Here is a 27,500-nt window from a genome sequence, read left to right as displayed (position 1 = left end):
TGAGACATCCTGGCACATTCCATTGTATTATTGAGTGGAGAAACCTTGAACATGTTCAAAGATTTAATTCTAAGATTTTGTGTCGTTTTGAATTTCAGCATAGTCGCCTTCACCTGATGCCCAATCAGAATCTCCTGTTGTGTCAGTCGATCAACAACCTACAGCATGTCAGTGAGGTCCCAGCAGACGTGGCCCTGGCATCTGCCCTGCCTCCATCAGACAGCGATATGTCTGTCACCATCAGTGTCATCCACGACCATCTTGGACTCTACGAGAATAGGTGAGTTGATTAATAATCACACCATTTATTACTCAAGGTTGCCAATTTTGCGTATTGTTACGAAATTCCGTATCTTATAATATTTTTCCAATCACCGGCTAAAAAGTTAGTACAAAATGTCTTTTTACATGGGTTCAGCACTCAGAAAGGGGTCCGTCTCTGCGTGTTTGTGTAAAAGTTCAGTAAATTTTTGCCTCCTGAATTGGCACCCCTGATTACTGAAAAAAATGTGGAGCGGCACTTGTATCAAGGCAGAATAGAGATATAGGGAATAGCTAAGTGTCAAATGAAAACAAGGAATGATAATTAAGGCTATCACGTTGTGTGGGAGCCAAACTGAACGTGCTGCTTTCTAATCTGTGTTTTTCATTCAGGCACTTTGTGTTGTAACATTTGAGCAGAGCATTGTCGAAACACCATTTCCACCTGACACTATTCTGGTGTAGATTAAAAAAATAAATTATGGGTTATGGACAACTTCCGTTGATATCTTATGGGAAGCCTCCACCACTTCCTGTGTCATCATAACTGTCGTCTTTACTACCACCACACATCCATCATCATCATTATCATCATCATCATCATCTTCATTCTCTTTTTCCCCTTCCTTCCAGCATTTACGATCCAGAACAGAGGAAGTTGTATCGTTGTGACCGATGTCCCTACGCCAATGTTAGAAGAGATCATCTCTTGTCTCACCTGAAATTCCACATGGTGTCCAGTAGCCTGGTCTGTCCTTACTGTGATTACAGGTATGACAGGGGTGACTTTCAGGCTGTCTGGGTGGGGTTCCTGACCTCCCGTAGCGGGCAGGGAGGTACATTCTGTGTCTTATATCCCCCCCTATGTCTGGGTGGGGTTCCTGACCTCCCATAACGGGCAGGGAGGTACTTTCTGTGTCTTCTATCCCCTTACATCTGTTTTCCAATAGCTTTCTGTCTTTGTCTTGGATTGAGATGACTTAGTTTTGTCCTGACCCTGACCGGATACCCTAGCTGGGAGGGAAACAGTCAAATGTATAGTTCTCTCTGTTATGTACTCTTATTTTTTCATTTTTAACATTTGATTTGTAAACATTTGAGTGTATTCCTCTCAGTGGGATCTTGTGCTAGTGTCTGGGTGAGACTTTAAGGTGATCTCAAACTAATTACACTGTTAGTGTGCTCTTGGAATCTACATCTGTTCCCTATTTGAACCATTCCTCTTAGTCTTACTTTTTCCTCAAGTCCTTTTAATCGTACATCTAGAATATTTTTACTATCCAATTTTCTTCCTTTTAACAGGTGCCGATATGACCTAATTGTGCTGCAAGTGCCATAAAACTCTTACAAAACAAAACAAAATTTTCAGACTGTATGAGCTAATTGATCTATTGATGATTGAAAGTTTTTATTCACAAGACTATTCTCCGTATTCTGAAAAAATGTTTATTAAAAAAATATAGGTGGAAAATGTGTCCTTGAAATATTGATTAAAATCACCCTCATCTTGGCAAAACCACTCAAATCTGGGACTTCGCAATTCTCTTCAACTCTAATCTCTCTCTCTCTCTCTCTCTGTCTCTCTCTCTCTCTCTCTCTCTCTCTCTCTCTCTCTCTCTCTCTCTCTCTCTCTCTCTCTCTCTCTCTCTCTCTCTCTCTCTCTCTCTTCTCTCTCTCTCATCACATCTTTCTCCTATCTCTCTCTCTCTTCTCTCCTCTCCTCTCTCTCTCTCTCTCTCTCTCTCTCTTTCCTTCTCTCTCCTCTCTTCTCTATCTCTATCTCTCTCTCCTCTCTCTCTCATCTATCTCTCTCTCTTCTCTCTCTCTCTCTCTCTCTCTACTCTTCTCTATCTCTCTCTCTCTCTCTTTCTCCTCTCTCTCTCTTTCTCTCTCTCTCTCTCTCTCTCTCTCTCTCTCTCTCTCTCTCTCTCTCTCTCTCTCTCTCTCTCTCTCTCTCTCTCTCTCACACACACACACACATACACACACACACACCCTCCCCTAGTAAGAACTTAATCTGTAATGTTTTGTCATGTCCAAACGTACTTTCAGTGCCCCCAAACAAGCCCTTCTGACCCAGCACATCCGGGTCCATTTCTGCCCCTTGCCTGAGTTGTCAGATTGGCTGTTGGAGAATGGCCAGACGGAGAGGGAAACAAGTCAGAGGAATATCGACATGGCTGAGGCTTTGAAGGTAACAAATGTAAACAACCTTGTCAATTAGATATCATGTGCGGCTATGTGGTATGACACTCGCATTCGGATCGGAAGATCCTCGCTCAGCTTATAGTTGAGTCCATGGAAAAGGCTCTTTACTCACACTCTCTCACCATACTCAGGTGTAAAATGAGTACTTGGCCATCAACAGTGTTGTCTCTGTCCGAAAAAAATGTAATATCGCCAGGCGTCATGTCCTGTCCTACATGTTAAGTGTTACTGTTGACCAGGGATCACTTGTAAAGCGCTTTGAGCATGTTTAGTGGATATTGCTCATTTAAAAAAAGTTTTTTGTTAATGTCAGCCTATTATGACATTGAAAATTATGACGTTTCAGAAATTTAAACTAGAATTTCTTCCATCTCCTCACCTTTGCTTTTCACGTTGAAAAAAATGTATTCAAAAGTTGAAATCTTAATTCTTTTATTTTGCATAAAAGTTTGCCTAACAGTCACAGATCTGAGATTACTTGGTTTTGTCCTGATCCTTGCCGGAGCTCCTTGGCTGGGAGGGAAACAGTCGAATGTATAGTTATAGTTTTGGGAGATGATTTTTTTTTTTTTCTTGTAAATCATCTCTCTGTTATGCATTGTATTATGTTTAGTTTACAAATTCGATTATATGATTGGTAAACATTTGAGTGTATTCCTCTTAGTTGGAACCTGTGCTTGTGTCTGGATGAGACTTTTAGGTGATCTCAAACTAAGTACATTGGTGGTATGCTCTTGGAATCTACATCTGATCCCTATTTGTTCCCAGTTCCCCAATGTCTTACTTTTTCTTGGGTGCTTTAATTGTAATTCTATAACTTTTTACTATCCCATTTTCTTCCTTTTTACTGGCGCTGATATAACCTAAATGTGTTGCAAGCGCCGTAAAACTCTTAAAAACAAAAACAAAACAAAACAGATCTGTATATTTATAATTTTCATGGTCTTTTAAATTTAAGGCTATGTAAGAGGTGAAAAAAAAAAAAAGATTCATCTGAAGCAAATAAATCAATGATATTGGAATTCCATCTTACTGGTTCATTTCATTCATGATCTAACCATTCACAGGTGGCTCGGGAATATCAGAGCCAGTCGAAGAAGAAAGCCAAAGGAAAAGAGGGAGAGAAGGAGAAAGACAGCGGAGGGAACGATGGAAAGAAAGTAGAGGAAAAGGAAAACATTGAAGTAAGTAGAACATCTCTCTGTTTGTGATGGGACAGCGTGGGTCAGCGGTACAGTCTCTCCACCGTACCCGAAAGGTAACGAGTTCGATCACCCACTGCTGCGCTGTGTGACCTTGAGCAAGTCACCTTGCCCTTGCTCAATTTGCGTCGCTGCGTTAGGATGATGCCTGGGTTATTCCAGTCTTCCCTTAGAATTGACCCTAGAGACAAATTTCCCCTATGGGATGAATAAAGGGTATTATCAGGGATGTAAATCTTTCAGAATTATTAGGATTTCCTATTTTTCACACATTTTCTAGCTTCCCCAAACTATTTAAATATTTCTCAATACCTCACTACCAACAACTCTTGTGATAAGAGATACTGCTGTACATATATAGAGAATTTGTAGTGTGTATCCATTTCCAATGCACTGAAACACTTATTAACACTTCTGTTGTGTCAGTTATGATTATACGTGTATTTAACCATTCAACTTATTTCCACGACAGCTTCCGAATTTTAATTCGGAAGTACTAAGGATTGATAGCGTTCGAATTTCCGAATTTTCCTAATTTTAATTCGGAACTAGATTCACGTCTGTTGTGTAAACAAGGAGGGTTATTTTTAGTTTACCGGAAGCAAAACATGGGATCAGAATCGAAAGTAGAAGATGGTGGGTGCACATCGAGTATTGATGACTGAGCTCTGAAGTTGTTGTTACACTTTCTTCCTAAGGCTCAGTTGGAATTTATTTCTGTTTCTGTAAGTAATTACTGTGTGGTGCAATCCATTTCAGTCATAATAAGTCTGAAGATACATTTCCCTTAGCCTTGGTCTTTGTGAGAAATGTCTATGGGGTCTCATTTCTTACGATGAACTTTTGACTGTGGTGGGGAAAGAAAATCAAATTTGTTTGTTCTCATTGAAAGCTACACCAATAAAGTAAAGGGCTTTTAAACACGATTCTAAACCTAATAATGTAGTATTGGAATTGTAATGTACTCTAATTGCCTTTGTTATTAGCAGAAGGGTTTGGGACCTGAGAAAATGATAAATATCGGAAAGTGACCATCTTTCCAATTTCAAAATTGTAATAATATGGCTGTTGAAATTTGAGTAAGAGTTTTTATTATTGTCAGATTCATTTAGTCATTGGAGGTAATATTTTGACCTGAATTTAATTTTAATGTAAAAAATTAGATGTTGGATTATGTGCAGTGAAAATAAGTTAAGAATTGCAAAATTCTGATTTTTTTTCATTATCCCAAACTAATTTAACCTGTTTAATCCATAAAGATAAGGATAAGATTTACTAAATGGGCACTGATTTAAGCATTAAAATCCATCCAAAAACAAAATAATCTGGATTTTATTCTGAGAGTTATCACTCAAAAGTTCTAAAAATCTTGTCATAATCACAAGGCCATTTATCACCTCATTCCTGGAGTGTCACTGGAGTTTTCCGAAGTAGGTACCTACTGAGACGGTCGATGTAGACTATTGAAATGAGTTCGCAGAATTTCAGAATTTTTTTCAAGTTTGCATTTACATCCCTGTATTATATTATAATTATTTTATATATTTATCATAAAGATAACGATTTAGACAGGCGTTTTGGAGATCAAATTTGATGAAAATTTATCCTTCCCCTTCCACAACCCCATTGATTGAAAGATTTTAATTGTCTGAAATTTTGGGGTAAAATTGATGAAAACAGCTTAGCCATGGCGTGATGGAACACAGTTTTTACTTTCTTCATTTTGAATCAAAATATTTTTCTTGCTTTATTGGTAGCATTATGTTTTTAACACAGTTAAATTAAAAATAAAAAATAAAGAAAAACAACAATCAAGCTTTTATACAGCTCAATATCAACTAAAAAATAAATTAATTAAAAAAACCAAAAAAATCCCGCTTATTCATCCCATTGGGGAAATTTGTCTCTTGGGTCTATTCCAAGGGAAGACTGGAATAACCCAGGCATCGGCTGGAGTACAGCGCCACAAATTGAGCTAGGGCGAGGTGACTTGCTCAAGGCCACACGGTGCAGCGGCCGGCGATCGAACTCAGTACCTTTCGGGTACATAGCAAAGACCGTACTGCTGAGCCAAGCTGCTCCCTATGTGCTCTATGAGGTCCCGAGTCAACCACACCACTTGACGTATAAGAGGAGATATAACAATTGTAAGGCGCTACGACTGTCTTGTTTGTTTGTTTTTGACAGAGACAACACTGTAGCCGATGAGGTACTTGAGTTCACTGAGAATGTTTGAGTAAAGCTTTTATTCTAAGGACTCACCTTTGGGCCACCCACAGTGAAACTCAAACCAGGGCCAACCTTTGGGCCACCCACAGTGAAACTCAAACCAGGGCCAACCTTTGGGCCACCCACAGTGAAACTCAAACCAGGGCCAACCTTTGGGCCACCCATAGTGAAACTCAAACCAGGGCCAACCTTTGGGCCACCCACAGTGAAACTCAAACCAGGGCCAACCTTTGGGCCACCCACAGTGAAACTCAAACCAGGGCCAACCTTTGGGCCACCCATAGTGAAACTCAAACCAGGGCCAACCTTTGAGCCACCCACAGTGAAACTCAAACCAGGGCCGACCTTTGGGCCACCCACAGTGAAACTCAAACCAGGGCCGACCTTTGGGCCACCCACAGTGAAACTCAAACCAGGGCCGACCTTTGGGCCACCCACAGTGAAACTCAAACCAGGGCCAACCTTTGGGCCACCCACAGTGAAACTCAAACCAGGGCCGACCTTTGGGCCACCCACAGTGAAACTCAGACCAGGGCCGACAGGTTTGACACATGGGTGCCAGCAGGAAGAAGTACTGAAACCTGAAATTAAAATCTCGACACTTTGCCAAACCTGAAAATGTTCCTACTGAAAATGCGGCCTAAACTTTACTCTTATTTCATCACCGTTTTTATACCATTATTAAATGATTACACACCAAACATATTGACACAATGAGGAAATTAATTTGATTTTAAAACCAACCGAATTTTTACCGATGCTATTAGGTTATTTTACTCAAAACACTGAAACCGGAGGTATTTGACTTCGAGATATCGTGAACCGGAAAACTGGCACCCATGTTTGACACTCTCTAGCCCATAAAGCTGCACAGTTCTTAAAACAGGCATTTCTTTACACTCATCCATCATCATTATCATCATCATCATCATCGTCGTCCTCATTGTTCCTGTCATCATCGTTATTATAACCATTATTCTGACTATCCTTATCCATCATCATCGTCGTCCTCATTGTTACTGTCATCATGGTCATTATAACCATTATTCTGACTCCTTATCCATCATCATCATCGTCGTCCTCATTGTTACTGTCATCATGGTCATTATAACCATAATTCTGACTATCCTTATCCATCATCATCATCATCGTCGTCCTCATTGTTACTGTCATCATGGTCATTATAACCATTATTCTGACTATCCTTATCCATCATCATCATCATCGTCGTCCTCATTGTTACTGTCATCATGGTCATTATAACAATTATTCTGACTATCCTTATCCATTATCATCATCATCATCGTCGTCCTCATTGTTACTGTCATCATGGTCATTATAACCATTATTCTGACTATCCTTATCCATTATCATCATCATCGTCGTCCTCATTGTTACTGTCATCATGGTCATTATAACCATTATTCTGACTATCCTTATCCGTCCCCAGGACAAGACCACCAATGGCCCAGACCCGTTCATCTGCCAGTACTGTGACAGAGAGTTTGTGACGTCTGACAAGCTGGTCAAGCATGAGTTGCAGCATCTTATTGGTAACCAGTTTGAAGTGAGAACATACCACCGCCTGGGCTTTTCTCTACCATAAGCACAGCTAGTTTTTCATCAATATATTACACACACACACACACACACACACACACACACACACATATATATATATATATATATATATATATATATATATATATATATATATATATATATATATATATATATATATATATATATATATTTATTTATATATATTTTTTTTTTTGGGTTTTGCTTACTGCATATTTATTATTATTATTATTATTATTATTATTATTATTATTATTATTATTATTATTATTATTATTATTATTATTATTATTATTATTATTATTATTATTATTATTATTATCACTCTTCTTCTTCTTCTTCTTCTGTTATTATTATTACAGTAGAATTACTTTAAACCGAAATTTTGGGGACCTTCTAAACCATTTCGGTTTAAAGACATTTTGGTTTAAAGCAAGTTCCCGTTTTGCAATGGTTTTCAAGGGTAGTAACTATTTAAGGAATTTGCTCATTTAATCGTATCATGGGTTTCCCGTTAATTATTATTATTATTATTATTATTATTATTATTATTATTATTATTATTATTGTTATTATTTACATCATCATCATCATCATTATTATTATTATTATTATTATTATTATTATTATTATTATTATTATTATTATTATTGTTATTATTTACATCATCATCATCATCATCATCATCATTATTATTATTATTATTATATTATTATTATTATTATTGTTATTATTTACATCATCATCATCATCATCATCATCAATTATTATTATTATTATTATTATTATTATTATTATTATTGTTATTATTTACATCATCATCATCATCATCATCATTATTATTATTATTATTATTATTATTATTATTATTATTATTGTTATTATTTACATCATCATCATTATTATTATTATTATTATTATTGTTATTATTTACATCATCATCATCATCATTATTATTATTATTATTATTATTATTATTATTGTTATTATTTACATCATCATCATCATTATTATTATTATTATTGTTATTATTTACATCATCATCATCATTATTATTATTATTATTATTATTATTATTATTATTGTTATTATTTACACCATCATCATCATCATCATCATCATCATCATTATTATTATTATTATTGTTATTATTATTGTTATTATTTACACAATTAATCATTCCTTCCAGTACGTTGCCATTTCCCTTTTACCTCAATATTCTGCTTTCATTTATCTCTGGGCTCGACGTCCATGTCAGCCCCATAGAATATGACTGTCAAATCTGAATTAATGGGTGGTTTACAAATTGATTTTATTTCATCAATAAATGAAATGTCAGAAACTGATTTTTGATTTTAAATGAAGTTGCCGAAATGAAAATATAAAACTGAGCTAATTTTAATTTAGATAAAATTTAGTTTTGATAAAATTTCATTGTCAGCTTTTATTTTTCTGGTATTTTATTTTGACTAAAGTTCTGAAATTTATTATTTAGCTTTGAGTGTTTTTCTTACAGTTAAAGAAAGATGGGGATTTTGTTATTATTTTTTCACCCACCTTTTACCTCTCCCTCGCCAATATTTATTGTTGTTTCCCAAATAGTGAGGATTCTGTGCCCGTGTCTGGATCGATAAAACACACAGATGATTTAGGTCTTAGGATATGATTCTGTCCCTTGTTTGAGTTAGCTCCCTTATACGATTCTGTCCCTTGTTTGAGTTAGCTCCCTTATATGATTCTATCCCTTGTTTGAGTTAGCTCCCTTATATGATTCTGTCCCTTGTTTGAGTTAGCTCCCTTATCTTACTTTCCATGGGTATTAGTATTAGTAAGAAAAAATTGAATTCTAGGAATCTTTTAACCATTCCCTCATCTTTTCACCATCTTTTAGTATGACCTTAAAGTGGTGCAAGTGTATATAGACGAAACAAATTCTTTCTGTTGAAATTTTCCACATTTTGTTCTTTTTTCACTTTAACACAACTAACATTGTGGCTTTGTAATTTTTTAAAAAAGTAATCAAAATTGCATTTATATTATACTTTTCACGGTAAAATTGATGCTCTAATAAAGTTTAGTTTGGATTGCTTACTCTAAGTTTAAGATCAAAGAATAGGATTCAATGGTCTGATGTCACGTCTGCCCAGCAACCAGCAGCTTGGTTCTAAACAAAGAAAATCAATACTTTTTATTCTTCATGCTGGCAAGAACTTTTTCACATGTCATGTGATCAGAATGTATAAAAGTCAAAACATTATCAGATTTATAATGTTTTTTCTCCTCTGGATACACTTTTATGCTTGTCGGAGAAATATTTCATAGGGCACCCGCCATTGTTCCGATAGTTTAGAACCAGTTACTAAGTTACTATGTGTCATTACAAGGGAATTGACGTCTCGACTGTTGAAGCCTATTGATGATTACACAACAACAATATAACAAATGTTTGATTTACCAGTCCCTCCTTCATAGTAATCTTTAACTTTGAATATTTTCATGTTTTTGAATATTTTCATTGTTTTTTTTTTATCAAGTTAAAATGAATTTTCAAGGTCCTCTGAAATGTACCAATATGAAGTAAGCATACCTGCCACAAGCTACAAGCATAGAATCTCTACTTTCTGTGGTTAAGATATGAATTTTAACTTTTAAAAATCAGAAATAGAAAGTCATCTCTGTGTCAACCCAAGATGCAAAATCAAGTTCACAAAAGTGAATTATTTTTTTTTCCTTTTGAAGTAAAATCATGCCTAGTACAAGGTTGGCAATTTTCCGTATATTTACGGAATTCAGTCATATGTTATAAACCCTCAGTATATTTTCAAAAAACCTGCTAAACAGAAAAAAAGTTAGTAAATAATGTCCTTTTTCTGGAGTTCAGCATTCAGAAAGGGGTTGTGAAAGTTCAGTAACTTTTTGCTTCCTGAATTGGCAACCCTGCTAGTAATGCTTTAAAGATGTTTTGTAGAATTTTAGGACATTATAGACCTGTCGTTTAATTTAATCAGATTTCATTAGTATAATATACAATTTATACAACACTTTCATTCAGTCAAATTCTGATTTTTCCCTCCACATAATACTCATTCTCGTGTAAAACACAAGCTCTGGGCACTTTACAATATAAATATCAATTTTAAGTGAAAAAAAATAAAATAATAATAATAATTCATAGCCAAATCAAGGATTCATAGAGTCAATAAAAACATAGTACTTTTATCATAAAGAAAATTTTATGAAAATGCTCTTTTACTTAAAAATAATATGCGACCACAAATGAGTGGCATTTGATCAGTAATGAAGAAATGATTCGTGTAAAATATTGCGATAATCTTGCATCTACGGTTGATTCAGATTACTTGTCCTAAAATTCTGAGTTTATTCGGAGGAAATTGAAGCAGATTTTCTGTTGTTGGATTGTTGCAGGTCTGCGATTAAAGTTGCTATACTAGCAAGTACAGCTTGCTGGTCAAACGCTTGTTTGACGTTCTTGTGATGATATTTCCACCCGATTAATAGTATTTCTTGTCTATCTTTGCTCACAGATGGCGTTGAAGGTGTTGAAGACGGTTGACAAATCTGGTAAAGATTCCAAGAAGGACAAGGTTAAGATTGAGAATGACAAGACTGTTGGTGGAAGTGACACTCGGACAGTCGATGATGACAAAGCAATGAAGGACGGAGGAGGCGAGTCTCAGGATAATGGCAAAGAGGTTCAGGATATTGAAATGAAAGACGAAGCACCAAATCAACATGGAGTAAAGGATAATGCTGATGTTATTGATGAAAAATGTGACAACATTGATAATGTTGACAAAGAGGAAGAAGAGATTAATGAGAAGGTGAATGATATGAAAAACACTGGTGATGAAATGTTGGACGGTTTAGGAGATGGTGAAAAGATTGATTTAAAAGAAGGGGAGAAAGGGGAGGAAGTGCAAGAGGAGAATGGAGATATAGAGATGAAAGAGGAAGAAGATGATAAAAGTGTTGTAGAAATGGAAATGACAGAGAAAGAGGAAAAAAACATTGTCAATGATACTGATAGTCAAAATGTGTCATCACCTCATGATGACAAGACTGATAAGGAAAGTGAAAACGAAAAGAAAGACGTTGAAAATGATAAGGTTGAGGAAAAAATGGAGGAGAACAGTAGTGATATGGCCACGTCCAAGGATGAGGAAATGGAAGGTGAAGAAAATATTGGTGATAAGGATGATGATAAAACAGAGGATAATCAATTGCTTGGTGATACGGGAGGTTTGGATGAGCAGAGGATGGATGGAGATTGTCAGAGTGTGGGAGATAAACATGAAAGGGAGGGGAAGGCTGAGGATTTGGAGTCTAATGATAGAAAAAAAGATGAAAGTTTGGATGAAAAGGAGATTGAGGAGCAGCTTAAAGATGATGGGAATGCTGAGGGAGATGTCGTCAAGGATGCTGAAAAACTGAGTAATGCTGTAGAGGAAGACAACATTGAGCCTGAAAATGACAAAACAGATGATGTAGAGGAAGACAAAATTGATACCAATAATGATAATACAGATGTAGAGGAAGACAAAATTGATACCAATAATGATAATACAGATGTAGAGGAAGACAAAATTGATACCGATAATGATAATACAAATGATGTAGAGGAAGACAAAATTGATACCAATAATGATAATACAGATGTAGAGGAAGACAAAATTGATACCAATAATGATAATACAAATGTAGAGGAAGACAAAATTGATACCAATAATGATAATACAAATGTAGAGGAAGACAAAATTGATACCAATAATGATAATACAGATGATGTGGAGGAAGACAAAATTGATGCCAATAATGATAATACAGATGTAGAGGAAGACAAAATTGATACCGATAATGATAATACAAATGTAGAGGAAGACAAAATTGATGCCAATAATGATATCTAATACAGATGATGTAGAGGAAGACAAAATTGATACAGATAATGATAATACAAATATTGTAGGGGAAGATGGAGATGAAGATAAAACACATGGAAAGACGGATGGGAAAGAGTGAGGAATGAAGGATGAGTTTGAAAAGAGCTTTTCTAATAACTGAAAGGTAAAAGTTGTGGAGCAGACCCTTCAGGCCCATGGAGTCCTCCCCGTTTCTGTTATATTCTATGGTTGGTAACAACTTCTGTTATATTCTATGGTTGGTAACAACTTCTGTTGTATTCTATGGTTGGTAACAACTTCTGTTATATTCTATGGTTGGTAACAACTATCGGATTGCTATCCTTTGAATGGGAGGAACTAGTTATTCTCAAAAACTAGAGATGCCTAAATGAGTCAATAAAATGGAGAGAAAGATAAAGGGAGTAAATGTGACACATATATAAGGGAACAACACAAAACAAATGACGTTTCGGCCTTTGGCCTTTTTCGAGTAATCACAAAATATATAAATATATATTAGATGGTCATAATGGTTGAAACATTATAGTTATATGTGTGTATGTGTGTGTTTGTGTACACACACACACATTTTTACTTATGTTTCAACTATTATGACAATCTAATATAAACGTCGTTTGTTTTGCATTGTTCGCTTTTTTATGAGTCATATTGACTCCCTTTATCTTTCTCTCCAAAGTTTCTCTCAACCTACTTACTACCAGACTTAACATACACAATTGGTAAAGCAACCCCGTCACGGTGCTATGTAATGATTTCAAAAGGTTATGCAAATCCCATGTATTTTGCTATTATAAAACCCTCTTCTCTGTATGTATTATACAGGGATGTTTCATTTTTGTAGTGGGTCTAGTTATGTCACTCATATTTATTCTTCTTGATTGAGATTGTTGTTCATAACTCTTGAGAGGAATATTCTTAGTGTTTCAACACTTAATCCTATGTACATATTACTGTTCTCCACATCACTGTATATATTCTATGTTTACACCGTCGTCCCACACACACGTCACTGTATATATTCTATGTTTACACCGTCGTCCCACACACACGTCACTGTATATATTCTATGTTTACACCGTCGTCCCACGCACACGTCACTGTATATATTCTATGTTTACACCGTCGTCCCACGCACATGTCACTGTATATATTCTATGTTTACACCGTCGTCCCACACACACGTCACTGTATATATTCTATGTTTACACCGTCGTCCCACACACACGTCACTGTATATATTCTATGTTTACACTGTCGTCCCACACACACGTCACTGTATATATTCTATGTTTACACGTCGTCCCACGCACACGTCACTGTATATATTCTATGTTTACACCGTCGTCCCACACACACGTCACTGTATATATTCTATGTTTACACCGTCGTCCCACGCACACGTCACTGTATATATTCTATGTTTACACTGTCGTCCCACACACACGTCACTGTATATATTCTATGTTTACACCGTCGTCCCACGCACACGTCACTGTATATATTCTATGTTTACACCGTCGTCCCACACACACGTCACTGTATATATTCTATGTTTACACCGTCGTCCCACGCACACGTCACTGTATATATTCTATGTTTACACCGTCGTCCCACACACACGTCACTGTATATATTCTATGTTTACACCGTCGTCCCACACACACGTCACTGTATATATTCTATGTTTACACCGTCGTCCCACACACATGTCACTGTATATATTCTATGTTTACACCGTCGTCCCACACACATGTCACTGTATATATTCTATGTTTACACCGTCGTCCCACACACTATTTACTTGACGCTCGTGGAATCTACATCTGTTTCCTATTTGAACCAATTCCCCTTTGTCTTACCTTTTCTTGGGTGCTTTAATTGTAATTCTAGACCTTATAACTATCCCATTTTCTTCCTTTTTACTGGCACTGATATGACCTTGTTGCAAGCACTGTAAAACCCTTAAAAAACAAACAGTGTCCTCGACCATACCATATTATCTCAGACCTGTGTTCACATGTAACATGGCCATTCCCAGTATTGATGGCTACTTACTTGAATTAATATATTCAGCAAAACCTGGTGACTCCATGACAAATAATGGCTTGTATTTCATTTTAATCCACTTGTAACCAGTCAATTGCCGCACTCTGGAAAAACATGTTTTTAAAAAATTGGCCATAAATTTATTCTTTAAATATCCATCGATTTAAGTGACCCTCATCTTGGCAAAAACTCTTAAACCTGGAAGTTACTTGAAGACTTCGCAAAGTCCCTGGTTTTAGAGTTTTTACCGAGATGAGGGTCATTTAAATCTATCTTTATTTGAGGGACTAGTTTTGTGGCCAAATTTTTAGATACGCTTTTTTTCCCAGAGTATGTCAATTAATTGGTTGATCAACCCCGTTTGATATTCCAGCATTCATTGTATGTAACACCATTTTCTTAAGAGGTCCATAAAAATAGCAGTAAGTGGACTAAGTTTCTCTGACATGCCCAAAAGGCTGTTTTACAACTTTGGTTTGATTTTAAGTCACAGCTTCCAATTTTTATCAGGAAAGCAGTGAGAAAGATGCGACTTGTGCTTCATTGCCGAGCTGTTATCGCAATTCGATTTTTGTGTTAACACAGGACTTGACTGATATCGGCCATCCATTAGATTAAGTTTGGTGTGAATGTCAAATAAGAAACAAAGCTGTGCTATGGTGACATGATATTATGCAATAATAAACCATCATACTGTCTTGATATGTTTATACTTTCATTGAACCCTTGCAGATAACCTTGAAATACCACATTGTTTGTAATGAACGGTTTGGCTTGTGGAATGCAAGTGCTGGTTGTCTTAATCAGTAAAGAAGACGAAGAGATGTGCTCCAAATCTGTTGTTGATATTTGATATATAGTGCAATCCGGATTAAAAGTTTGGACTGTAGGGAGGATATAGTCAGAGCTGCTTGTTAAGATTCAAATTCAATCAAATTGACTTTGGTATTTTAGTGTATTCTAAAAAAAACATTTATGTTTCAAGCTTGCCAATTTTCCGTATCTATTTACAGAATTCAGTATGTTTTAAACCCTCGGTATATTTTCAAATCACCTGCCGAATGGACAACAGTAACGATATAATGTCTTTTTATTGGAGGTCAGCACTCAGGAAGGGGTTAGTCTACGTGTTTGCATAAAAGGTAAAAGTTCAGTAAAATTTTGCCTCCTGAATTGGCAACCCTGATATTATTTTTTTCTACAGAGATGATCTCATTTGATCCTCTGTCAAGCAGCTTAAAAAGAACAAAGCTCTGATACTGGTAGGGAATGTCAAGCACCAAAAAAATAAAAAGGTTTAAACAAGAGGGAAAATCAAAAGAAGCTATTGGGAAGCTACAATGTACTGTCATCTGCATTTTTTGCGGCCGCAAATGGCAATTTGCGGCCGCAAATATCAGGGCGATCCGCAAATTTTGGCAAGTTTCCCAAAATTGGCAAATCGTGGCAAATTTTGGGAAAATTGGCAAATCGCGTGGCAAATTTTAGGGAAAAAAAAGAAGCGAAAACAAGATAACGAAAAGAAAAGTGCGAAACTTGAGAAATGTTGCAGCTTTGCCTGGGCCCAAACCAAGGGAAGCTACTCTCTACGGATAATGATCCTTTAAAATCTTTGTAACAACGCTATTCACAGTCATTTCATTTCTCAAGTCCTTAAATGTAATAAATTGTCTTTTATATTATTTTTTTCTGTATCGCGTGTTAATTTTTACTGAAACGCTTAGTTTTCCTCCGCAAATTTTTTGGCAAATTTTGGTCTTTTTGGCAAATTTGGGGGTGTTTTTGGCAAATTTTAGGTCCAAATTTGGCAACAAATGCAGATGACAGAATGTAGGCATAAATGTGTGGCTGGCTGAGAAAACCCGGAAAGATGTGCAAATTTCATAAATAGAGTTATGTATGCAGTGGTGTCGACCACATCTTTCTGATTATTTACCACTTTAAATTTTCTTTCTCATGTCTATTAGAACCCAAGCTGTGAAACATTCACTCGATATCACACTTGTAACTTAGGACTTGTTGAATATTACTTTATTTTTAAAAATTGGAATTTGAATTTTGATATCTCGTTTTATCTTAGCATGTCGATTTATACAATACAACCTTGACACAATGAAGTCACTGGGATGAGCAGACCAATTTCGTTGTTTGTAGGATGTCATTAGTAATATTTAATAATTTGTCAAGAAGAGGACAAAATAAAAATAAATAACAACACACACACACACACACAAGAAAAATCCCCCCATAAACCTGACATGGCAGTTTTTAGCAAAAAATTAAAAAAATCCAAAATGTAGCAAGCTAAAAACAGCAAAATTTGAAAATTGTTTTCAAAATTTGTGATTAATTTTCCCAAAAACCGATAATTAGTTAATGAAAGAGACTGGTGGTATTTGTTTGTTTTTAAGGATTTTACGGTGCTTGCAACGAATGTAAGGTCATATCAGCGCCAGTAAAAAGGAAGCAAATGAGATAGTAAAAAAGAAACTACTCTTGATTAATATCTTTCATGAGCTATCAAATTAAAAGATGAAAAAAAATTAGTATTTATTTTTCTTTTTTTTTATTGTTGTTTAAATTTTTTTTCTTAGCAAAATCTCGAAATCGAAACTTTGCAAGCGATGCAAAAATCTGCCATGCCAGAAATCCCCCCCAAAGAACAAAAAATGTAAAATATGTATTGCTTTATCAGTCCAGATCTGATTTGAGTTGTCACATCTATTCATGGACCTTATTTATGAAATGTCTGCTGCTCAACGTGTTGTAAATAAAACCATCATCATCAATGCTGTCTTTTCAATTGACTAAAACGTAATTCATTTGAAATTGATTTACTTAAAAAAAAATTATTTGTGATATTACAAAACCCAGTCCATCCATTTTATTATACATTTGTGTCGTTATGATGATGATTATTATTTATGTTTTTTCTTCTGCTGCATTTTACCACCTTTATTGGTTTGCAATGTATTAAACGACATCATTTGAAATGGTAATCAAATGTACAACTAATCTGCCTGGCACTTGGGATCATTCAAAACGATATAAATATAATAGTTTGGTCCGTGAAAAATGAAATGGTTGACTAGGTATGCTTTATGAGTTGAGCTCACTTCATACCTCAGATTAATGAGAAGGGGAGAAAAGCAGCAACGTCATCTTCTCTCTTGACATTGATATTAATTTTGTTTTGAATTCAATCTTGTATTGTTGTGCATATAATGATAATAATAATAATAATAATAATAGTAATCATCATCATTATTATTATTATTATAGGAAGTTTGTTGTGTGGGGTCTTCGACCTCCCATGGCGGGCAGGAGGTCACGCTGTGTACTTCTATCCCCTTATATTTATATCTGTTTTGCAAGTTGCTTTTGTCTTTGTCTTGTCCTAGCACTGACTGGGAATAAAGCAGTATACAGTTTTGGGAGATGATATTTTTTTCCTTGTAAATCATCTCTCTGATATGTAGTTTTGAATGTATAATGTAAGCACTTGAGTGTGTTCCTCTTAGTGAAATCTTGTGCTGGTATCTGGATGAGTCTTAATGCAATCTCATACCATGCACAATGATAGTATGCTCTTGGAATCTACATCTGTCCATTATTCAACCAATCCCCTTTGTCCTACTTTTTCTTATGTACTTTCAAATGTAAATTTAGAATTTTTTAAATTTTCCCATTTCTTCCTTATTTACTGGCGATGTATGACTGAAATGTGTAACAAAACCCGTAAAACCCTTTAAAAAAAATACCAACAAAAAAACAAAGGAATTTAGTTGAGGATGGGTTAAGCCTGAAGCATCTCATTCTCAATCGAGATTGCCTCATTCAATTTTGTATCATGGTGCTTTATCTTGCCTCTAACTCAGGTCCTGGGTGGGGTTCCCGACCTCCCATAGTGGGCAGGGAGGTACTTGCTGTCTCTTCTATCCCCCTGTATTGTTTTCTATCTTGGTCTTGGAATGAGATTATTTGTTCGTACAAAAAAAGGATGCCTAACAGGTGACTGGTGCTGTATGAAATGGAAATATGGTTCCATATGATCTGCTGAGGGAATAAGTGAAACATTGTGAAGCGCATTGAGCATGGGACATTTGTTGTTGAGCATGGGAAATTTGTTGAAATGGGCTATATAAATGTTCATATTTATTATTTTGTTTTTCAGCTTGATTTCTTTCTTCATTGTGAATCATCTCTTTGCAGTTTTGTCTTTGTGCTATGTATGCATTACTTAGTGTATAACAATTGATTATAATATTTAAATTTTTGTCTTGAGATCTGGATGAGATTAATTTTTTTTAAGATCGAGAAATACTTGCCCTAGCGGGTGGTTGGATGGGAGCATCACCTTTGAATCATATACCTATGATGTTCGCATGGGTGTACGATCCGATAGTGATGTCGTTTCTTCTTCTCTTTACTAGCCTATCCTGCTACTTTGGTTTGTGATTGTATTTTTGACAGGGGATATTTTTTTTTCTGTAAATCTTCTGCCTGTTTGTTCTTGGTTATTTATAATTTAGCTTATGATATCTTTAGGTTATGATTTTGATTTACATTTGTACTATTTTTGTTAGATTGCTTGTTTTTTTGTTTCAGCGGTCTCTCATATAACCTCAATTGTGTTGGAAGAGACCTAAAGCAACAAACAAACAAAAACAAAAAATACTTGTCTTGTTTTCCATTTTATCTCATCTTGTTTTCTTCCCATATGTTTAAGTTTAAATAATCCAAATGTTGCTATAGCGGTGTGTTATTCTAGAAAAAAAATAAAAAATAAATAAAACCCCCCAAAAAAGCGGCAAACACCATGGATTGTATTTTGTATTATTGTCTCATTTGTTTACAATTTTAAAATATCCTGTGTTAAGTTATTTAAAAAAAAAAAAAACAAAAAAAAAACAAAACTATATAAACCATATATACCAAAATCTCTATTTATTTAAATCTGACTGTCAAAACATTTTTCTTAACAGGACTTCTTGTACACAAACATGTACGAGTTTTTGTGTAATCCCTTTTTAAAAAGAAAATTAATTGGTTTGGATTATTATGTTTAAGCAATGGCCATATTATAAGTATTCTGTGAATACTCGTAACATGTGAATTAGATATGTGTATTTATACAATTACAATATTATGTGATGAATAAATTTCATTGAAAAGCACCCAATGGCTGATGAGTTCCTTTTTTCTTTTTACTGGGTGGAGTCTTTGACCTCCCATGATGGGCAGGAGGTCACACTGTGTCTTCTACCCCCCTATTCCTATATGTTTTCCGAGTTGTTTTCTGTCGTGTGAATGGGATTACTTGGTTTATAATGGCTTATAAATAAACATGTAAAAACCAAAAACATTAGCTTTGATACTACGCCAATAATTTTTCTCAGAAAAATGTAATAAATAGGCATGGGGTAAAACTAACCCGGGTAAACTATGGATATAGTCAGTGTTAGGGTTGAGTGAGTTAAGATTGTACACAAGGATATATTGCTCTTGGAACAACAAACAACAAAAACAAAATAAATTTTTAAAAAAATGGAATTTTACATAAATTTTTATTATATATTAAATAGTGTTATGTTTTGTACCAGTTTTCCTTCAGAGGGAAAAAGCTCATGGATCTGGCGTTTATACTGGTCTTCAGCACGAGACTGACAATAGCAATTGCTCGTTACCTTTTGGAAAAGACATTAGTCTATTGCAAAATAGTTCTCTCCACCAGATCTCATCGACTCAGTCAGCTGTCCAAATACTCCTGGACAGTAAGTTGGAAGGGGGTCAGAAATTGATCTGGACAGCACCTGGGGTTGATTGATGGCAATCCCTTTACTTGTGAGGTTAATGCTCCATCATCGAGTTATCCAAACTTCCTTTCCACGTTATGAGTTGCCATGTAAAAAATTGTACAGTTTCACAGAACTTGCTTTGCCAACCACCTCTGTCAATTCCTGCAATTGTAGAATAAAATCAAATTCAAATCATGATTATGTGTGTTTTATGGTCTAAAAGATTGTCCATGATTTACAAGGAAAAAAAATATTATCTCCCAAAACAATAACTATGCATTTGACTGTTTCCCTCCCAGCCAGGACAAAACCAAATAATCTCATTCCAAGACAAAGACAGAAAGCATGATGGAAAACAGACATAAGGGGGATAGAAGACACAGTATGGACCCCCCTGCCCGCTATGGGAGGTCAGGATCCCCACCCAGGTTCCATGTACAGTGCAGTCCTGATAATTCGAATTGGGTGGGAAAAGCAAATGACTTCTATTTATCAGAATTCGATTTGTCTCCAAACAAGGGAAATAACTAAACCTGACTTGTACCCTTGTACACGTATGCTTTGGCCCTGGCCAAGCCGTGCCCTGGCCCTTACACTTACAAGCTACACAATAGCATAGAGTAGTAGTTAACACTGCATGCTGTGTAGGCCCTCTACTTCTAGATCTAGATCCATCAATCAATAAAGAAAGACAGCACAGAAGAGAAAGAGAAACGCGTGGAGTGGGGTGTGGCCTATGATTGTTCGTGCCGTGTATTGGTCACTGTGTTAGATCTATTTATAACCAACCCCCTTTGTTAGCCAGCGGCCAGCAGACCACAAGTTAGTCTTAGTGATGAGAGCGCGAGAAGGAGAGAGGGATGACGCGAGACAGCTGGTCAATTTGGAGAAAGAAGAGAGAGGGCGGGTGGGACGGAGAGGGAACAACACGCCATTACATGCCTCAGGGGTCTGGTTATTATTATTATTAGTCAGCTCAGTCATTAAAACGCGTGGGAGGGTGGATACGGAGAACAGGCAGTTCGTTATGACCTTCCAGAGTTTTTTTTTAGTGATGGGCAAGCACTTGCACTTCGAATAAAGAGAATAACGACTGTTCGAATTCGAATTAACCATAAATATTTTATATAGAAAAGAAGAAAATAATTCATTACATCGTATTTTCTTCGATTTAAAAGAAATTCGGTTAATCAGATTTCGAATTATCTGGACTGGACTGTAGTTTGAAAATGTATTTATCTACGTGTTTAAGTATTTGTAAGTATGTCAAGGTATAGTATGTATCACATCCGTAATTAATGTTAATTGTTTTAAACGTATCATTATTCCTCTTGTTTAGCTTAATATCATGTTCGTCCTATCTTCTTCTATCCTCGTCGGTGCACTCATATGGAAGTTGTGCCATCAAGCCGACTCACATTGTCACTATGTCTTTCTCTTCATTTCTCCATCTTGGCTCATCATAATCCTATGATGTAAGCCCGGAGACTCCTATCTGAGGGTCCTTCTACTTCTATACTATTTTATGGGCCGCGTTTGTCTGCTGTCTTAGGACAAAGCAGTTGTCTTGAACCCCCTATACAAATAAACTGTAACAATATGCAGTACGACCAATTGGTGCATTCATCTAAACTCTGGATCTGAGCTACAAAAGGGGTCCCTAGGAGTCATAAGACCCATGGTAATCTTTCACAGCCATAAGACCTAGGGAGCTGGAGTTTATCCCTGTTTTTTAAAGTGTGAAACAGACAATAGCAATTGCAGAGCTGCCAACCCCATCTGATGAGAATGTGTACAATGGGACCTCAAAATGGGGGAGATTTCATAAAACTGGGTACAATCCACCACCCGCCAAAAGAATGACTCTGAACAAAGAAATTAGGCCTAAAAGTAAAATCTTGAAACAGACTTCCGGGCTAACGATGAATATTCGATTTCATGATATCAGACTAAAATAATAGGAGCGAGTTCACTATAGAATAATAGAGCAATGAATTGGTATCGAGTACAAATTTGAACGATCCAGCAAGCTTAAGATACGAGCATCTGGGCTATTAAAACTAAAGAAAACTAAAGTGACTCCGTACACTGAAAATTGGTACAATCTTGGGGGAAATGCGTACAAGCGTACAATCACTGAAAATGCGTACAATTCCGCATTTTTTGCATAGGTTGGCAGCTCTGCAATTGCTTGCTACCTTTTGGATGAGACACTAGTCTGTTGCAAAGTACTTAGTTACTGCCATCTAGCAGACCAGCAACCCAATCACCACTAAGTGGATAAGGGTGTCAGAAAAAAATCTCCACTTTCCTTGCGATGATCTTGATCCCTTTGCCTGTGAAGTGAATGTTCTACCAACTGAGCTCATAAGGCCCATAGAGCCGGAGTTCATCATAGTTTTGTTGCATTGATGAAAAGTAGCAAATACTCGCATAGAGCCATAAAGCCCATGGAATAGGAGTTTATCCCATTTTCTATAGTGTGAAACGGACAATAGCAATTGCTTGCTACCCTTTGGATTGGACACTAATCTATTGCAAAGTGCTTTCTGCCCGATCCAACAGACCCAGCTACCAATCACAGCTGTGGGTGAAAAGGAAAGTCAAAAAAGATAATAACCCACTATCTATTACTTACATGTTTGATTCCAATTGATCTCTAGATGTTTGAAGGATTATTTGTATTCCTTGCTGGGATGCCCAGACAACAGCATCGTGTATTGATAGTACAATAAAATAAGGGCTATTATTTTCACTTCAAAATGGAAAAATATAAATAAATGATGACTGTTGCATTTTCTACCATAACTTACCTGTTGACTTGTTTGGCAGAGGACCAGAATATCTGGAAAAGACAAAAAGACAAAATAAATAAATAAGTAAATAAATCGAAGTACATCACAAACATGACTGGCCTGTTGCTCACATTGGAAACTTAAAAAAACAAAAAAAAAAAACAACAAAAAAACAAACAAGAACACAATGAAAAATTCACTCGGACAGAAGCATCACAAGTCAGCAATGAGTCAGTGAGTGCTCCACAGACAAACATCCAACCATCAGCAATATGAAAATAATACATACAAATATTTAAAATGCCTAAGAATATGCATATTTTATGTACAGTTGGCAGCACTGTTAAAGATTATTAAGGAAATTAAAAATTTATAATTTCAAATCCAAACTGATTTCCTTCAGTAGTGGCCCCATTTTTTAAATAATCAACAAAGTCTAATGAGATATAATCTTTAATCTTGGCAACATTGTCGTGATGTGGTGAAATCAATAACAATCACTTCATGAAGGATATAAACAGAAGGAGAAAAAAATAATAAAAAAATACATAATAAAATAAAAAAGGGTGCACAAATGACATGAGTTAAAATGGACCAAACACAATAAAACATGTAAAATCAAGAATATTACTTGGGAATTTATCAAGTAGGGCCCGGGCCTTTGTCTCACCGACACCAGGTATGGAACTGAGGGTGTTGAGTAGGGCCATGTCCTTAGAGGGAGATTTGGCCGTGGTCAAGAATGGGTTCTTCTGAAGGGATGACTCGGCATAAACCTGTAGATTCAATAAATTAAACTGATACAAGGCTGATAGAAGCTGTGGACTGTAAAAAGCAATAAACAAAAATGAATATAACAGCTTAAAAAAAAAGAACAAAATACCAAACACGGAACGTTTCGGGCTCAAAACCCTTCTTCAACCAACAACAAAAAACAATAAAAACATAAATACATTACTAAAAATTCAGAGCGTTGAAAGAAAATTTGAAAATTTTAAAATAAACCAACTGTGTCATACTGCAAACAGCTAAATTAAAAAGATTGATCGAAGAGAAAAAAATGACGTAAGTTTGCATTTCTTTGTAATTAATAACATACCAAGGGAGAAAAAAAAAGTTCTTTGAAATTTATAAACCCCTTGCCCTTCTCCAACAAAAAAACAAAAAAAAATGAAAGAAAAAGTTCACCCCTCATCCAAACTCTTTTGTTTTTGTTTTTAAGGGTTTTACGGTGCTTGCAACACATTTAGGTTATATCAGTGCCAGTAAAAAGGAAGAAAATGGGATAGTAAAAAGTTCTAGAATTACAATTAAAGCACAATAGAAAAGGTAAGACAAAGGGGAATTGGTTCAAATAGGGAACAGATGTAGATTTCAAGAGCACACCGTCAAAGTACTTAGTTTGAGATCACCTAAAAGTCTCATCCAGACTCAAGCACAGGTCCCAACTAAGAGGAATACACTCAAATGTTTACCAATCATATAATATAATATGTAAACTAAACATAATAAAATGCATAACAGAGAGATGATTTACAAGGAAAAAAATATCATCTCCCAAAACTATAACTATACATTCCAAGACAATGACAGGAAACAATTGGAAAACGGGTATGGGGGATAGAAGACACAGCATGTACCTCCCTGCCCACTATGGGAGGTCAGGATCCTCACCCAGTAACCAAACTGTAAAGATCCAAACTTCACAAAACTCACCATCTGAATGAGAAAAGAGGCAGCCTCGTTTTGGTTTGACACTGGAATCAGATTGAGTCCCAAGTCACTGACACAAAATTTCTGCAGGCTTTGGAAATATTGAGCAGACATGTGTGTTTTTTCTACGAGCACCACGCCCCTAATTTGATTTGCCTGTGGAGATAGTCGAAGGAAATGAAAAATCAGAATATAGAATAGCTTCTGTTTTTTTTGTTGTTTTTAAAGAATTGGATTTTATCTATTTGGTGAAAAAAAATAACCAAAATCCAACAGTATTTATCCTAAATCCACACCTTTTGAAATTTTTATCTTACATCAAGCCTGTGCTAAAAATTTTCGTTATATTAAAAAAAAATATATTGAAATAGAGCATAATTTCCTGTCTTCATCCTCATCTCATCTAATCAATCTTTGTAATGGTGCAATAAAGAGTTTACAGGGGTCCGAAGAGAAGAGTATTATATATGTATAAAAGCATTAAATCGTTTTATCAGGTTATATTTACATTGAACTTTATTAGTTGTTTACTATTGAATAATTATCAGTTTTAAACCAAAGCTGTTCGAATCAATAGTCCAGCATCAATTTTGAAACTCATTATCTAAAATATTAAGCTGTTCCATTGTCTCATTTCAGCTGGAGTTTACTGTGTTGTATACAATTAATGGGCAGAAGGAATCAGTGACGATTGCAATTCTGTAATAGTAATAGCACACACCTTTCTCAGTCTTGCTGCCCGTCTCTTGTATGCATGTCCTTCGATGACATCTGATTCAAAAAGGTAGATAACTCCTGAATTGGATGCTGGGTGGAAGTCAATGACACTAGAACTGCTCTCAAAATGAACAGGGATTGATGCTGGAGATGGAAAGGATGCAGAGTAAAGTATTGAGAATGAATGAATATACACTCCAGCACAGTTTCCTCAAACTCCTTGGGATATGCAAAAATGTTTGAGGAAACCGTATATTGCCATGATGTTTGAAGGGTCAGTGTGGGCCAGCAGTATGGTCTTTGCTTCGTACCCGAAAGATACCTAGTTTGCTTATCCCCAATATTATGTGGACATCAACAAGACACCTTTCCCTAACTCAATTTGCAGCACCGTGCAGCGACTGAGTCTTCCCTTTGAATAAACCCTAAGACAAATTTCCACATGAGGATGAATAAAGGGAACTTTATTTTTATTTACTTTATTGATGTTACAAGGGTTATGCGTGTGTGTGTGTGTGTGTGTGTGTGTGTGTACTTCGTAGCCATCTATAAGCACTTTATGGTATATGGAATTGAAATTGGAAGTAATGTGATAAGAAAAAGCAGAGAGTAGAGAGATGTCATTTATGCGAAACGGCGTTGGAGTGTGTGAGTGGCTGTGTGTATCTATGTGTGTATAATACTAAACACAAACACACATGCAGTGTAGATAGATACACGCATAAGTGACTGTCAATCACAGTAAGTCATCAGTGGCTGAAATCAAGGGGCACAATTAGAAAAACAAACTTTAATTTATTAATTTTTTATGTTGGGTGGGTTAAATTAGTTAGAGGAAGGAATGGAATGATAACAAAGAATAATAATGAAAAATTTGAGATATTTGAATGAGTTCGAGGAAGCCGTGCTGGAGTGTAGTTGAATAGGTACAAAAAAAGGCAGTCAGAACATCAAAGTTTTATATTAGCAAAAGCCTATAAATCAAATGGAATTGAATTGTCTCCCATTGATAGTAACTGCTATCCATTTTCTTATATCATTTCTATTTATAGATAAATTTACCAGCTTGTGTAATGTGTTAAAAGTCACTATACACCACTCGTGACATCACTTCCCTCATAATGATGCATAGTAACTTAGTAACTGGTTCTAAACTATAGGAACAATGGCGGACGCCCTTATGAAATACTTCTCCGGCGAGCATAAAAGTGTATCTAGAGGAGAAAAACATTATAAATCTGATCATGTTTTCACTTTAATACATTCTGATCACATGACATGTGAAAATGTTAAAGCTTCTCGTTGCTGAGGACATGATATCAGACTATTGAATCCTATTCACCATTTGGAGACACTCTCCTTCTGATTGATTTTGACACTGTTGTTACACCCATTCTTGTAAACTTCTAACTCCAAAGTGATTGCTATTCATTATTTCATGTGGTTTGTCATTTGACTTTCAATCCTTTGGTAAAAGATTGCTTCTTGGAATTCTGTGACGGGAGTGGAAGAGGGGAAAGGGGGGGGGGGGGGGGGGGGGGGGCGTTCTTAAAATTGATCGTTTAAATTAAATACACTTGAATTTTCCAAAGCAACTTAAAACACTTAGACAATAAAACATATGGGAGGCCTTCCGAAAGCTCCTACATCCCCAGTATTTTCTAGTAGGGGATTTGGGAGGGGGGGGGGGGGGCTTTCTAGTAGTAAGTCCCCCCCCCCCCCAAACCCTCTTCTAGAACATTATAAAAAAAACAAGAATACTGGGGATGTAGGACCTTTCGGAAGGCCTCCCAAAAGAGCGCCGCTGTACTGAGACTGAGGTACCGTATGTACTGAACTGTATATGAAGGCTGTCATTATTCCCAGACGCCTGTCTGGGGATAATGAAAATTCGTTATCCCCAGACAGGTGTCTGGGGATTACGAAAATTGGTTATCCCCAGACGCATGTAGCAAGTGGGCAGAAAGATTTTATGCAAAATGCCAAACTAGGCGTAAAAAATACCAA

General features: G+C 36.0%; 2 protein-coding genes across 2 annotated transcripts in view; one reads left to right on the top strand and one right to left on the bottom strand.

The window, feature by feature from the left end:
* Positions 1 to 12,543, top strand: part of LOC144976373 (uncharacterized) — a 34,122-nt gene extending 21,579 nt beyond the window's left edge. Inside the window, 6 exon segments of the mRNA XM_078920633.1 lie at positions 99 to 280; positions 895 to 1,032; positions 2,314 to 2,455; positions 3,537 to 3,653; positions 7,351 to 7,467; positions 11,027 to 12,543. Coding sequence (XP_078776759.1) covers positions 99 to 280; positions 895 to 1,032; positions 2,314 to 2,455; positions 3,537 to 3,653; positions 7,351 to 7,467; positions 11,027 to 12,409 — 2,079 coding nt within the window. The 3' untranslated portion in view covers positions 12,410 to 12,543.
* Positions 12,544 to 20,021: 7,478 nt separating this feature from the next.
* Positions 20,022 to 27,500, bottom strand: part of LOC144976374 (Fanconi anemia core complex-associated protein 24-like) — a 10,198-nt gene continuing 2,719 nt past the window's right edge. The window contains exons 2-6 of the mRNA XM_078920634.1: positions 25,498 to 25,637; positions 24,780 to 24,932; positions 23,695 to 23,839; positions 23,082 to 23,113; positions 20,022 to 20,430 (exon numbers count right to left, since the gene is read on the bottom strand). Of these exons, the coding sequence (XP_078776760.1) occupies positions 20,362 to 20,430; positions 23,082 to 23,113; positions 23,695 to 23,839; positions 24,780 to 24,932; positions 25,498 to 25,637 (539 nt within the window). The 3' untranslated portion in view covers positions 20,022 to 20,361. The remainder of the gene's footprint in view (positions 20,431 to 23,081; positions 23,114 to 23,694; positions 23,840 to 24,779; positions 24,933 to 25,497; positions 25,638 to 27,500) is intronic.

This window comes from Berghia stephanieae, chromosome 7, assembly GCF_034508935.2.
Source record: "Berghia stephanieae isolate SIO BIC M18660-M18661 chromosome 7, UCSD_Bste_1.3, whole genome shotgun sequence".
Taxonomy (NCBI): domain Eukaryota; kingdom Metazoa; phylum Mollusca; class Gastropoda; order Nudibranchia; family Aeolidiidae; genus Berghia; species Berghia stephanieae.
Note: the sequence above shows the minus strand (reverse complement) of the source record. Positions and strands in the feature narration are given on the sequence as shown.